This window comes from Plasmodium coatneyi, chromosome 8 (assembly GCF_001680005.1).
Source record: "Plasmodium coatneyi strain Hackeri chromosome 8, complete sequence".
Taxonomy (NCBI): Eukaryota; Apicomplexa; class Aconoidasida; order Haemosporida; family Plasmodiidae; genus Plasmodium; species Plasmodium coatneyi.
Genome location: NC_033563.1, coordinates 1,928,237 through 1,943,541, shown reverse-complemented (window position 1 = coordinate 1,943,541; position 15,305 = coordinate 1,928,237). Strand labels below are relative to the sequence as shown.

The 15,305-nt window shown below is 34.5% G+C and overlaps 3 protein-coding genes across 3 annotated transcripts; 1 reads left to right on the top strand and 2 right to left on the bottom strand.

Annotated features, from left to right (window-relative positions):
* Positions 1–3,209: 3,209 nt before the first annotated feature.
* Positions 3,210–4,184, bottom strand: PCOAH_00023350 (Ubiquitin carboxyl-terminal hydrolase; the record flags this gene model as incomplete). The annotated part of the gene is made up of 2 exons (XM_020059142.1): positions 3,210–4,067; positions 4,173–4,184. The coding sequence occupies 2 exons, from the start codon at positions 4,182–4,184 to the stop codon at positions 3,210–3,212; spliced, it is 870 nt and encodes a 289-aa protein (XP_019914309.1).
* A 1,970-nt stretch (positions 4,185–6,154) lies between these two features.
* Positions 6,155–8,584, bottom strand: PCOAH_00023340 (KIR-like CYIR protein; the record flags this gene model as incomplete). The annotated part of the gene is made up of 6 exons (XM_020059141.1): positions 6,155–6,409; positions 6,506–6,618; positions 6,737–6,808; positions 6,954–7,599; positions 7,775–8,431; positions 8,573–8,584. 6 exons carry the CDS (start codon positions 8,582–8,584, stop codon positions 6,155–6,157), a joined length of 1,755 nt encoding a protein of 584 aa, XP_019914605.1.
* Positions 8,585–11,779: 3,195 nt separating this feature from the next.
* Positions 11,780–13,718, top strand: PCOAH_00023330 (Uncharacterized protein; the record flags this gene model as incomplete). The annotated part of the gene is made up of 2 exons (XM_020059140.1): positions 11,780–11,863; positions 12,090–13,718. 2 exons carry the CDS (start codon positions 11,780–11,782, stop codon positions 13,716–13,718), a joined length of 1,713 nt encoding a protein of 570 aa, XP_019914492.1.
* Positions 13,719–15,305: the final 1,587 nt, after the last annotated feature.

Genomic DNA, 15,305 nt, shown 5'->3' with positions numbered 1-15,305 from the left:
TACTGAAAAACTTAAGGAATACATGGAAGGCATTTTTACAATTTATGATAATGTGAAAAGGGAATGTGAAAGTGGTAGTACTGCTGGTTCGCATTGTACAAATTTTGAACAGAAGTATAAAGATTCCTGTAGTAAGAAGTTAGCACAATTATCATGTTCAGCAGGAATAAATGCCACAGCTGCTGCTGTGTCTTCCATACTTGGAATAGGAGCACTACCAACACTTGCCTTCCTTTCATACAAGGTACAATTATGACCACCACTAACACAATATACATACACACATTTGGAATGTACATAAATATTAGCACTTTATTTATATATGTACATTCATTTAAAAATAAATGTTAGAAAAAACAATATATATACATATATATATGTATATATGTCATATATATACCTGTATATGTATATCTTTAACACTCTTCCACCCTTCCTCCCCCTTTCCTTTCCTTCTCCTTTATTAGTATAATCTTTTACCTCCTTGGATCCTTAACTACATTCCGAACAATAAAAATAGAAGAAGATCAACCACAATGGGACGTCACCACTTTGATGACTCCACAACAGAAAATGGTTCAACAATAGGAGGTTCTACCACAACAGAATATTCCACTTCAGATTACACAGATAGTTCTACCATATATAATGGCGAACGACCACGAGAACGACAACTATCACGAGGACGACGACCACCGCCACTTAGAGGAACGAATAATAGGCAACAACAGCAAAGGCAACAAAGGAACGAAAGAAGGCAAAGAAATATACGCTATCAGCGCATGTAACATCTAAGGATGGGAATTTCCCTTTCGGGGGGGGTCCATAAGCATCCGGGAACTTCATGCAGTGCAGGAACGGAAGAACATTTTTTTTTTTTTTTTTTCCTTCCTTTTTCATCTTTTTTTTCGTACTCCTCCCTTCTGCTTCTGGACTTACTGGTGGTGATATTGTCGTAACGAGAATAACTTAAATGTGCATTGTGTGAAAAAACGACGAACACCGTTAAAATGTGCAAACTGTGTAAAATGTGTGAACACAGTTCAAATGAAAACTATAAAATGTGCACACAGTTAAAATGAAAACTGTGTAAAAAATGTGAACACCGTTAAATGAAAATTGTGTAAAAAATGTGAACGCAGTTAAAATGAAAAACTGTGTAAAATGTTATCACAGTTGACAATGTGAACAAAGTTAAAATGAAAACTGTGTAAAATGTGAACAAAGTTAAAATGAAAACTGTGTAAAATGTGAACACAGTTAAAATGAAAATTGTGTAAAAAATGTGTGAACACAGTTAAAATGTGAAAATCGTTAAATGTAAACATTAAAATGGAAACTGTTGAAATATGCCCTGTGAAACGTGAAAAAAATGGAAAATTGTATTGTCGGAAATACGACGAACACACAGTTAAAATATGTAATACGAAATGTTAAAATTCGAAACAGTAAATTAACAACCCCGAAGCAGAAAAATGCACAAAATATTTCCGTGCTTGCCGTCGCTACTGTGCGAAAAGAAGTGCAACGTGCACCAGCAAGCGCGCGCAAAATAAAATTACACGGCGTAAAATATTACAAAAAAACAAAATGAATTAAAAACAAGGTTGAAAAAAAAAAAAAAAAAAAAAAAAAAAAAAAAATTCAAAATTCAACGCACAAAAAAAATAAGAAATAAAGAAAGAGAGAAATAAGGAAAAATAGGAATGAAGTGCCACTTTGTCCTTTGCAGTTTGTGAACTTCGCATAACGCTTTATATTAAGTGGGTCACATTACACATCCAATGTTTTATATGTGCTACTTGTGATGTGAGCAGCAATAATAGATTTCTATTTTTTTTTTTTTTTGCTCTGTAGGTGAGAATAACATTATATAGGATGATAACGTATATTTTTTCGACGATCTCCTGCTGTATTGGTTCTTATTCTAGATGATGATGGTACTATAGTAGTAGTATATGGGACAGAGTATTCTGTGTTAGAATCCTCTACTGAATCCTCCACTGTAGACTCTTCCGTTGAATCATACGTTGAGTCAAATGTTGAGTCGTTTAATGTGGAGCCTCCTCCTGTTGAATGTTCTGTTGTTGCATATTCGGTGGAGTAGTCGATAGAATCGTCGTCGTCCGTTTCCATAACCAAGTTCTGTTCAATGGATCTTTTTTTTCCTCTTTTTTTTCCTTTAAAGGAGGAGTTACCTATCCCACGGAATAAGGAAGTGTACTGTAAGGAAGGAAGTAAGGGTAGGAACATGGACCATGTATAATACAGCTCATTCTTTATATTTATTCCCTAGAAGGTACAATACCCATTATCCACATTATGTATGTGCATATTCTTATTATAACTGTTCCTACTCTGTACAACAGGAAAGTAATGACTCCAATTCCTGCTATGGTAGGCAACGTGGCAGATACAATTGGGATGGTAGGGATGGTGGTAGCATCGGCAGGACGGGCACCACCTGTCCCTAATAGTAATGTTTCCGAAGATGAATGGGGACTTGGTCCATCCTGTGCGGATTGTAATTGTGGTCCCTGATGGTCACCATTCGTTTTAGTAGCATCCTTGGATACAGTATCCTTTCCAGAGGCACCGCCTCCAAGATCAACACCAGCAACACCCTCCTTTTGTCTACTGCCAGCAGTGTCAGGGTCTTCCCTTGCTTTCTCATCAGGGGCTCTTTCTACAGGAGCTGGAGTAGCGGTTTCAGCAGAGGCAGGTTCTCCCCTTGGACCCTTTTCACCTGGTGGACCTCTATCACCTGTTAGACCAGGTGCACCCCTTTCACCCTTTACACCCGGTTGACCTGCTTCACCCCTTACACCTTGTGAACCTAAAAAATAAGTAGCAACAAATGTGTACAATATAATAAAGAATATATCAAATAGAATGAAGAATATATGAAATAGAATACATAAAATATTATAAGCCCAGGATGCTCTGGGTGCACCATGCACCATGTATCATTTCTTCTAGAAATGTGTTAGTAGGGAGAATGTTGTGTGTGGAATAACACATTCTACATGGGAGTTTTTTACTCCTTTTACCTCCCTTCTGTGGAGGTACTCTACTTAAGGTCAGCTCCTCCCCCAAGGTAGTTTCACTCTACTTAAGGTGTGTATAGTTTTACTCTATACATAAGGTGTGTGTATATAATTTTCTCACTTTATACTTAAGATGTAGTTCTCCCTTTTTGATTTAGCCTTTCACTCTATAACATACTTACCTGCTTGGCGTGTTGGTTCACCTGGTGGTTCAGGTGGTGCAGGTCTTGCTTCAGGTCTAGAATGTACACTTTGGGAAGTTACTCCATCCCTTGAGGATTCTTCACCTCTTGGTTGTCCTAGATGTTCTGCTGCTGCTCGTGGTGCGGGAGGTCGTACTGCTGCAACAGGTTTTGCTGCTGTAGCAGGTTTGACTGCTATAGGAGGTTGGCATGTTAATTTTGATGGTTCCTTAATTGTTCTTCCTGCTCTACTACTGAACATTCCCCTAATTTCCTTATAACAGTCCGTTACTCCACTTCCCTTACATATTTCTCTCTCGTTTCCATATTTATCTTTAATATTCCTTACGTAGCTCCTACATTGATCTGTACATGCATTGTCCCTCCTTACCATGGTGTCCTTTCCATTTTTATAATTAAGAGTGTAATCGTATATTACTTTTAACCATTGAAACTGTTTTTTCGTTACCTTAGGGCACATATAAGGGTATTCCTTCCCTCCAACAGTGCTCTTTACTTTATCACATATAGTACCTATAGTATTCCGAAAATTTCCCTCTTCATCTCCTACTACATTGGATATTTCATTTCCCAACCAATAATAAAAAGTAACACCATCGAACAAGAGCGGTTTCTGCTTTCCGCATTTACTATTCACAACACACCAACCTTCTGCAATTGTTTGTGCTATAGTTTCTGCATTTTCATCTCCATTCAGTATACCTTTTAATTCTTCCCTTTTCTGAATACACATATCATCGCAAGTAGCCCCCCCTACTTCTTTATTAAAATCGCCATAGTATAATTTTTGGGAGCTCTGCCTCTTAAGGCATGTTTCCTATAAATTCATTAATTGTAAGGTGCATTCTACATCATATATTCACATATATTAATTCTATGTATTCTATCTAATACGCTGCACTTTCACTTTTCTCTTACTTACTTCATCCGACATTTTCCCTAATTCCCGTTGGTTACTAGTATTTCATGTATATTCTGTAACCTACTTTATTCACTTATCCTATTGTTCACTATTACTGGCCCCATTACTTTTAATTTCTTACATAGGCACCCTTCTACCCTTCCTTTATGACTATAACTTAATTGTACACATGAAGCCTCTATTTTTTCATTAAAAAATCTATTTTTCTTCCTTCAGAAAACTTCATGTTACTGTGAACCTACATTATACAGACGTACATATGTTATTTGTGTGCTACTTATTTATGTGAAGCATTAATTATTGAACTCAAGGGAAGGATAAGCTGAAGATCATACTTTGCCATAATTTTTATTTACTCTGTTTTTCCCATGTTATTATACTCTGCGTGCACTTACGTACACGTTTACTGCTCCTTATTACCATTATTTGTTCCTTACCCCCTTTAAGAATATAATTCTTTTTCCGTTTTATGGTGAAAAATTTTTTAATTATTTTATTCAGATTTAAATATTTCTTTTTAACCTTAGATTTCCTTTATTAAGGATTATGCATATATATATTGTACACAATTCGCTCACTCCCTTTTTGAAACAATTTATTTTGTGCTTTGCTTTACATGTGCTTCCTTTTTTTTATGTATATATTCTGCATTAAGCACATATATATATTCATAGAAAAGGGGAAATATAGGGAATGTGTGATTCATTCAAATTTTTCTTGCGCAAAAATTTGCTGTTGTTATCGTTGCTGTTGTTATCGTTGCTGTTGTATTCAGTTGTGCTTCTGTTCTTCGGCATGCGGTACTCATTATATAATGGGGGAATACATGCATAATATGTGCCCTCACATTACTGGTTTTTTTTTTAATTTTTTCCTTTATATAGTTTTATTGTATTAAGAATGTTTCATCCTTTTATTTATTTTTTGCTTTTGCTTTTTTTTTGGACAACTTCCTTTTCCGCAATTCTTTCTGTGACAAATTTATATTAGGGCAATTCTTTTTCCCTTTTTGGACAACTTTTTTTTGACATTCCTTTTTTTTTTTTTTGCAATTTTTTTTTGTGCCAAATTTATATTTTAGGGCATTTTTTCTCTTTGGACAATTTTTTGGGCAATTTCTTTTGAAATTTTTTTTTCGCAAATTTTTCTGTGTGACAAAATTTATATTAGGGCATTTTCTTGCACAATTTTCCGTGACAAATTTATATATTAAGGCATTTTTTTCGACAATTCTTTTTTTTTTTGCAATTTTTTCTGTGTGACAAATTTATATTAGGGCATTTTTTTCGACAATTTATTTGACAATTTTTTTTTTGTGCAATTTTTTCTGTGTGACAAATTTACATTAGCACAATTTTTTTAATTGGCTAATTTTTTTGACATTTTTTTTTGGACTAATGTTATACCTAAATTACAATGAACACACAAGGAATGAGGCAGCTTTTCCCTTTCTCTTCTGTGAAGACATTGTGTAATTGTGCACTTTTGTATGAATCGCGCATTTAAAAGATGTGTATAACATAAAAGAAGGCGGGCAGGTGAACCTCCTTCGCGGCACCCCACAACTCGCGCGCACCCGCGCACAATTTGGAGCACCTTTTCAAATGTTCATAATTGGACCGTAGAAAGGAGAGAAGGAAAAAAAAAATTATTAAAATAAAAACAAATTATTAAGATAAGAAAAATTACAAAAACAAAATTTTGTAACAAAAAAAAATTTAATGAACATGTTGGACCTTAAGTAAAAAGAATTTCCCAGCACCTCCGTAAACTGGGAAAATTTGTTTCCCTTATATTAATTACACATGAGGGTAAACACTTAAATACAAAATAAAATATAAAAAAAGGAAATAAAGAAATATCAACCTGTTTCTGCATGGTATGAGCTGCGTGCGCGGTGTTATTTATGTCCTTCTTCCAGGGAAGGAAGGGAACATCTCATACAATGTTACATTCGAATGTTCTACATTCCACAATGTGTGTTACATACGTTTATAACTAATGTTCTTTCCCCTCCTGTTATTACTTCTTCCTCTGGATGCTGGCCTACCACCAAATACGGATGATTCATCTGTAGAATCGTCACCTATCATTGAACTAAGTGTGGAATATTCTGTTAAGGTGTCTTCTGTGGACGCATCGAATTCGTGTCCAGCTGATCTTCTTCTTCTTCTTCTATTACTTCTTCCTCCATTTCCAGAGGAATGCTTACCAAACCAAGAAGACCATGGTTTATACTGAAGGGAATAAAGGGAAGGAAGGAAAGGTTATTAGGGGTGATGGTAGGTGGGTTGTTAGGTGGTTGGTGACAAGTGTGTTGTAATTTTACTTACCTTGTAAAGGAGGAAAGCAGCAATTGTTGGTAATCCTACTGTGGCCAATACGCCACCAGACACGGCAGGTACCACACCACTACCAGAATCAGCACTCCCTTCCGTGCTTGCAGCTGAGAAATAAGTAAGTACATGAAATAATCTTAGCGTATTCTTCTTCCTTCTTTTTACTCCTTCTGTCTTTTATTTTCTTTCTTTTCTTTCTTCCTGCCTATTAAGATATGAACTTACCTACTACACCAGTGGTGGCTCCCGATGTTCCTTCTGCAGGAGGCGTTTCTTGTTGAGGTTGTTCCGGATTACCTAAGAAGTGAACAGAATGAATAAAATGCTGGTTTCAGTGTTATCAGGAGTCATTGGACCTTGAAAATGTTATAGGGTGCAACTCCTACACCAGGTGCAACACCTACTCCTGACGTAGCCTATGTGGCATCTCTCACAACCATACAGTTGGACTTTAGGGGTCCCTCCTTCAAGTACTTCTTATATTTTGAGTTGAAGTCGTCACAATAATTAGGTTCATTAGTCTCGCCCCTGCATTCTATTTCCATTTGTCTATAAGCTGTGCAAGTTTCTTGCACATGTTCGGGGGGTTCCGAAGGACATGGAGCACCGGGGCTCCGAGAACCCCCCCTGCAATTTTCCATAATTGTACAATCGTGAGTATAATTATATACTTTCTTCATTTTAGTGAAAATGTCTTTGCTAATGTTCGGGTACATAACACCACATTTGTCATTAATTTGCAGCCCTTGCAGCTGCTTCAACTTGTTGTAGACTTCATTCATAGCGGTAGAAAAGTCCTCAGGTCTCCTCATAGTTTGGAACAGTGTATCCCCTATCCAATAATAGAGGAAGTTGCAACGATCATCCTTATTGAACAAATTTCCCAAACCTCCCCGGTGTGCATGCCAATATGCTTTTACAGTGCCTTCTGCGTACGTTCCCATACTGTTGTATTGGCCTATTGTACTTGTAAGTGCACTTTTCACATCTCCCAAGTTGGTCACTTGACTTTCCTCATACTTGTCTTGAGCTTCGTCCAGCTCGCAATACACCTTCTGTGAGGCTAGATCTTTCTTACATTTTTCCCCCTATAATTGTAAGTAAGGAAGGAATATATGCATATATGTATTCCCTACTTGTTCATTAGACATATTATGGATAAAATGTTATATATGCACATAATGTATATAATTGTCCACTTTTAAATAGGGAAGAAGGAAGAGCGCACACAGGAACTGTGATTCCTTTTCCCCCCTTTTTTACCGTTATTTCAGGTAAAGGTAGTGCCCGTGGAGTACATGTTATTTCCTGTGGTGCTTTATATTCGTCCTCCTTAGAGATTGCAGTAAAGTTCATACAATATGAATTAATGAGATCTGTATCACAAGTATCAGTTATACTTGAATAGGCATTTGAAGCACTCCCCAATTTGTCCTTCAATTTTATACAAGTGCCCTGGTCATAAATTCCCGTCTGTTCAGTCAGGATTTTATAGTTATAGTTGTAATCAAATAGTGTTTCAGCTTGCTCAAAGAGAGTTTTACTAATTTGTGGGTATAGATTCGTGCATCCACCCCCGAACCTCGGATTCCCCAATTGAAGGAAAACTGTTTCTATGGCCGCATGGAGCTCATGGCCCCCCGTCAATTCCCCCTTTATTTTATCACCTACCCAATAATAGAACAAGTGGCACCACTTACCATTGCGCTCCGTCTGTTTCTTTGTGCACGCGTGACGCCAGGCCCCTATAATTTTTTTGGCCAAAGTGAGATCATTAACCCCCTGAGCTGTTAATACTGCCTTCAAAGTATCCTCATCTGGTCCTACACATTCCTCTTTGCCCGTGTTCCCGGAAAACTCCATGCCTTTATCCAGTTCATCGTACCTTTCTTTTGAGGGTAGTTTTTCCGAAACCTTCCCCTAAGGGTATATTTGGCAGAAAATGGAGCATGTAGGTAAATGTATATTTCCATATGTACCTCCTATATTTTTTTAACATTACGCATAGAATACTGTGTATTTATAATATTCATATATTTTGAATAGGTAAATAAAGCGTACCACTTCTTGCATCTTTGCTTCCGTTATTCAATATGTACATTTCTATATATAATTATTTTATCTATGTTACTTTATGTGGGGGGGTTATTTCTTATATCTATGTGTGGGTGTTATATTATTTATGCGCTATTTATGAGGGTTATTCATATATTTGTGGGTGCTATTTCTATCTATGTGGGTGTGTTATTTCTATATGTGGGTTACTGCTATGTGTAGTTTTATGTGGGTGTTATTTATCTATGTGCTATATGTGGTGTTATTTATATATCTATGTGTGTGGGTTATTTTTATCTATATGGGTTATTTAGGGTTCAGCGTTTAGGGTTCAGAGTTTAGGATTAAGGATTCAAGATTCAGAGTTGAGGATTTGGGGTTTAGGGTTTAGTGTTTAGTGTTCAGTGTTTAGGATTTAGGGTTTAGTGTTAAGGGTTCAGTGTCTAGGGTTTAGGGTTTAGGGTTCAGGGTTTAGGTTTAGGATTCAGGGTTTAAGGTTTAGGGTTCAGGGTTCAGGGTTCAGGGTTTAGGGTTTAGGGGGGTTTAGGGTTTAGGGTTTAGGGTTTAACGTTTAGAGTTCTGGGAAGAACAATATAACCTGTTGTTTATGGAAATAATGGTCCTTTTGAAGAGGTAAATCTGCTGGCAGACAAGCCGATGCTCCGATTAATTTAAGATGGACGTCTAGCGCCCCTTGAGGGGAAGGAACTGCTCAAATGTGGGTGCATCCAGGAAGGGACAATGGAACAGGGGAGAAGCGGGACACGCCAGTTCATGCGGACAAGAGACAGAACTGACCAGGGGTTAAGCATAAGAAGGGGAGCGGTGGTTGGTTGATTGGTCGAATCCGTACTTTGCTATTCTTTGGAGTAGGGAGGATAGAAGGAAAGAAAGGAAGAATGAAAGAAAGAAAGAAAGAAAGAATGAAAGAAAGAATGAAAGAATGAAAGAATGAAAGAAAGAAAGGAATGAAGAAAGGAAAAGAAAGGAAAAGAAAGGAAAAGAAAGGAAAAAAGGAAAAGAAAGGAAAAAAGGAAAAGAAATGAAAGAATGAAGGAAAGAAGGTAAAAAAAAAAAAAAAAAAGGAAGTAGTGAGAGACGGAGAAGAGAACCTTTATCCTTCTTTTTCTCTGCTTTATCAGTGCCTACGTTTTTATATTTTGTCGAGTGTATTATGTACGTTCTTGCTATGGTGAACGTTTAGAAGAGGCTAAAGGGGTTAATCACACGAAGTTTATTAAGCATACCAAGCTTGTTAAGCGTACCAAACTTGTTAAATGTATGAAACTTGTTAAGCATATCAAATGCACATGGCTCATATTAGATGTCTAATCATAATTTCCGTTATACCAAAATTCGTCCATGCTTTGTTTAGAATATGCATTTATTTTTTCTATTTTTTTTCTATTTTTCTTTTTTTTTCTTTACACTACGCAAGAAGATCTTCCCAATTTGTTCGCATAAATTTTGTAAAGAGCGTGTCCGCACTGCTTCTCTCTTTAAAGTTTCCAAAAAAAAAAAAATTAACACAATTATGTGTAATTCTAAATCTAGCAGCACGACAAATGTCTTTGCCCCATAGTAGTGTACCGTATGTCTATTCATTCGCGGCATTTTCTTACGCTTCTTAAAGGAGGGTTATTTTCCATGGAATCTGCCTCATTTGGCATACATATATTTTTAGATTTATATATACACAGAATGGATATAGTTTTTACGCATGTGTCCTTTGCTGTTCGTACTTTTTTCTTTCTTTTCTTTTTTTTTTTTCCTTCTTTCTTCTTTTCTTCCTTTTACATCTACTTATGTAAATTCATAAAAAAGATTTGTTACGTATACTTAGGTACATCTTTGTGTAATTTCCTTTTTTTCTTGATTAAATTGGATTAAAATGTCTTTAATAATTTATTAAATGCTCATGGTAATGCTAATGTGCTAATGCAAAAAATTACAATAAAAAATATAGTGTGCCATGGGAGGAAAAATTCATTATTATTTCAGTATATAAATATATACTACAGGCGAAAAAAAGTAACATATTCACGCGTGAAAAAAAAATATATTTCCACTAGAATCGTATATTATTATAATTTATTACATCAAAATGAACCATTTAAAATGGTTTATTGTTGTTTAATTTTTTTTTGATTCTTTCTTGGGGGGCATATATTTTTCCTTCCCATGTGTGACCCTTTTTTTTCCACAGCGCTGAATCCTTTATTCCGTGTGCGTCCTTAGGGTTTAGGGGCTCAAGCGATAAAATAATGCATATCGTTTTCCGTTTTCAATTTGCTCCACATTATATTTCTTTTTCCATCTTTCAATAGAAGGAATTTTTTATGTAGCGCAAAATCAGTCCATTCTTTTTTTTTTTTTCTTCTCAGCATCCTTTAAGTTTTTTTTACTAGAGGTTTTCTTTTTTTTCCCCCCCAAAAAAGAGAACGCACCTTTATGTACCTCATATTTATGCAGCAACTTGTACTATACACTTAGCTCCAAGGGGAAACTTTCAAAACAATTTTCTATTCTCAATATATTTGTATTTATTTTTTCTTTTATTTGTTTTCCTTTCCTTTTTTTTTTTTTCTGTTATTTTGCTATATAATGTATGTAATATTTATTAGTTAATAAGCATGATGAATTAATGTGATTTGTTCGTTCTTACATCTGTACTTTTTGGTGTGAAGTATAGTTCGAAAATATGCCCCCCCCCCTTCTTTATATTATTATTAATTTGTTCCTTATTTCTTTTTTTTTACACTTAAGGTACATTATATTTCAGTGCACATTTATGCTATATACGTATACAGTTGTATAAATGTACATAGTTATAAATTTATATATGCATGTGTAATTAATTTTATTTGAAAAAAGAGGAAAGGAGTCTTCTTTCAACCTCCGTTTTAAATAATGCATTATGCACACATTTTGTTTACGTAATGTTTACACAATTTCTTTTTCATACCAACATGATCCAAACATTACCTTGCTAATATAAAGTTTATTTTTTCGTCTTACCGGAAGCATATGATCGCATACAAGTGAATGCAGTAGCCTAGGACACATGAATAATTTATTTTTTGCCCAGAAGAATAGGAGGTCCTATTTAAATGGAACAGAATAAGACAAATGCATAATATGTTATGTTAAAAAGTTTATTCCTTACCAGAAGCATAGGAGGTCCTATTTAAATGGAATAGTATAAGAAGAAAAATGTACACTTCATTCCGCTTCTCCTTCACCAAATGGTTTGCACTGTACTTGTTATTATGGAATAATTACGAATATGCGAACGAGGTTAGACTTAACAGTTAACTTGAAAAAGAAAAGTTGTCTGTACGTATATATCTATGCGTATGTCTGCGCCATTTTGGTGCATTCTTATCCGTAAACGCTAAATGTTATTACTACAAGGTGTTTTCTTTATAATCCCATTATTTGAAGAACATTTCCCCTCACACACATATTTTTTTTCTGTGTTAGTTTTCCGCTTATATTAACCTCCTCCTTCTTTTTCTTTTAGAACAAGTTTGGGAAGACATGGAATAACATAATCCGCAGGAAAAATGTGTCGGATGTACGCGGCAGTCGTTTATTAAGGGAAAAGGGGAATACATATGTGGACAATAATAGCAGCTTTTCCTCATTAGAAGACATTATGTTTGGAATAAGCAGTGACGAAGAAAGTAACGTTGGAGGGACAACAAAAATACTGTTAGACAAGGACGGATTTATGGAAGAACTCAATAATATAATGACGGATGGGGAATTGAAAAGACCAATTTCTTCCTTAACCAAAGGTGGCAAACATAAACCAAAGTCTAAATTTTTAGCTGAAGGTGAAAAGTACACATCCACTAAATGCAATAGCAGGAGCAAGGACAACTATTCAGATTATTATAATTATGATGGGGAAGACAAAGAATGTAAAAACAAAAAATATAAAAACAGAAAATATGGAAACAAAAAATATAAAAACAAAAAATATAAAAACAAAAAATATGAAGAAAAAGAACAGGCGTATGGTTGCAAATATCGTGACGGTCGAAAACAGCGCCATGATAATGGGGACAATCGTAAATATCGTGATGATCGCAGATATCCACAGGAGCGGGACAATCGTAAGCATGGCCATGATGATAGAAACAATCGTAAATATGGCGATGATCGGGATGGTCAAGGACATAAAAAATATCGTGATACATATGATAAATATGATAAGTATGATAAGTATAATGGGGAAGACTATCGTCATAATCATGATGACAGTTATAGAAAACCTTTAAATTCTAAACGACATACATTTCACAATAAAGGAAATAAGTCACCAAGCAAATATCCTGCCCAAGACGACCTTTTCCCTAAACCATCGAGTGATAAATATGGAAATGTGAACAAAGTTGGAAAAACACATAATCCAATGGATCTACTCGACGATGCAAAAAAATTACCCAGTACATTAAAGAACCATTTTGATCATTCAAAAGGATACGGTTCAAAAAGTTACTACGGCGATGATGATGATTATGGTGATGACTATGATAACGATAGGGAGGATGAAAGTAACTTAATGGCTTTATCATCAAAATACCCTAATGAGCATGAAGGGTCCTCTAGTGGAAAAGGAATTCATACAACTGATGAAATTCGTTCTTATATGGACGAAAAACGACAGGAAAATAAAATTCCCGTTAGTCCTAGTGCAGGTTTCTGCAGAAACACCGCGGTGTGTAAAATGTTTAGAAAGTCAGATTCTAAGGTTAAATTAAAAAAGTCACGAGACATGAAAAATAAGGCACCAGACGGAAAAATGGAAAACAAACCCAGACCATTCTTCAGTAAATTGTTATATACTATAAGAAAAAATAAAAAGTTCCTGTGCCTCGCATTGATCCTTTCAATTCCTTATCCATTAGTTTTGTACCTTTTGAATTTATTCGCTTATGGCATGTATATTTATCTTACAGAATGCATAGAAGTATTTTTCATATTAGCTGTTGCATTCCAAATAATAACAGGACTCGTCTTTTCGAAGGCTGCTATTTCAATTATACGGCCTAAAGGAAAAGAAAATACATGTCAAATAAAATGTGGAAATACAAAACTTCCTCAAAAAAAAACCACAAATACAGAAGATTTGAGAAATCAGTAGTAATATAAGTATTCCACTTTAATGGATAATTTTGATGTTATATTGTTTTTTACGTATTTGCTAGATCGATTTCTTATGATGTTTTGTAATATATTTATGATGAGGTCGATACATATTATGACAACTTATGCCAGAGTACTATTGTAATTTATGATATTGTTTATTTTTTTTTTTTTTACACATGGTTTGTGCATATATGGTACTGTTTATTTATATATAATTAAAATTGTTCATTGATATAATGAAAGGAAATGCATTCTAAGAAAAATGTGTCCTACTGTGTTCTATATATTCACATATAACCCACAAGACCTTTATATTCTATATGTAATATATTATTTAATGATTACCATAGATACCTTATGCAGAGAGTGCTTCTTCTTATAGAATGTTCCCTCATTTCTTTTTTATTAGGAATTAATTTTTTTATTTATTCCTTTTTTTTCTCTTCTTTGTGTAAATTCACCACGTATATATTTTTTCTCACATTTGTTCAGACACAATACATAATACAATATTATGTGTTTCCCTTAATCTAGGAAATGATAGTTCACGGTACTATATATAACTCAATTTTTTAATTAACACAACATTTCATTATTATTTTGGTAAATTACACTTAAGGAAATAATTTAAGTATTAAAAAATGATAATATATATTATTGTCTTTGCCAATTGAAAAATAATTGAATCGCGATTTCCTACCTTGCTAAAGCCAAAATCATGTACTTTCTTTTTTTTTGTTATAATCCCACATTTACTTCATGTGAAGTACATGTTACCTTAACTGCAAAAATGAAATTGTTGATCCGGACAAATTATATACAAATATATATATTTTCTTCTTTTTTTTTTTTCCTCACATTTAATGTGTGCCTTGCTGTAAAAATACCTTACACAATATAATAGTGCGTTCCTCATGTGAAATGCCATTCAGCAAAGCATAATCGTAAAACATCTTCACTCTTATTAAAAACGTTTATATTCACGCGTTCCGACTAACCTTAGTTACTCAACATTTATATAAAAATAATTCATTACATTCTTTTCGTTAGCCTGTTCATAATTTTCATAATAATGTGTACATATCTGCATTCCACCTCATAATTGCACTATTCTTGGTATTTATTAGTATTATTCCTGGACAACCTAACGAAAAGAGAAAGACACTCTCTAGATGCAAATAGAATTAAGCGAATTTCACATCACAACCAAATTCATGTTCCATACAATGTTTATTTGTCAACCGCAAAAAGATTTGAGTAACCCCTTCTCCTTTATTCTTTCTTCATACACCTCTAAGGTTGTGCCCCGTGTGGGAATTATGTAGCAACAATATTTTCTATACCGTAGTAGTATTAAAAAAAGAGGAAAAAAAAGTAGATGCGTACAATCGCACATACATTGTAATAACGACGCCTTGTGATAAAAAAAAAAAAATGATCCATTTCTGTGGAATGTTCACTTATATTGAATTGGTTCCTTTACCCTATTATGTAAAGAAATGATTGATAGTAAAAAAAAAAAAAAAAAAAAAAAGGACCGCCATAGAGTAATATTATCCATTATTAGAAATGTAGAAAGAAA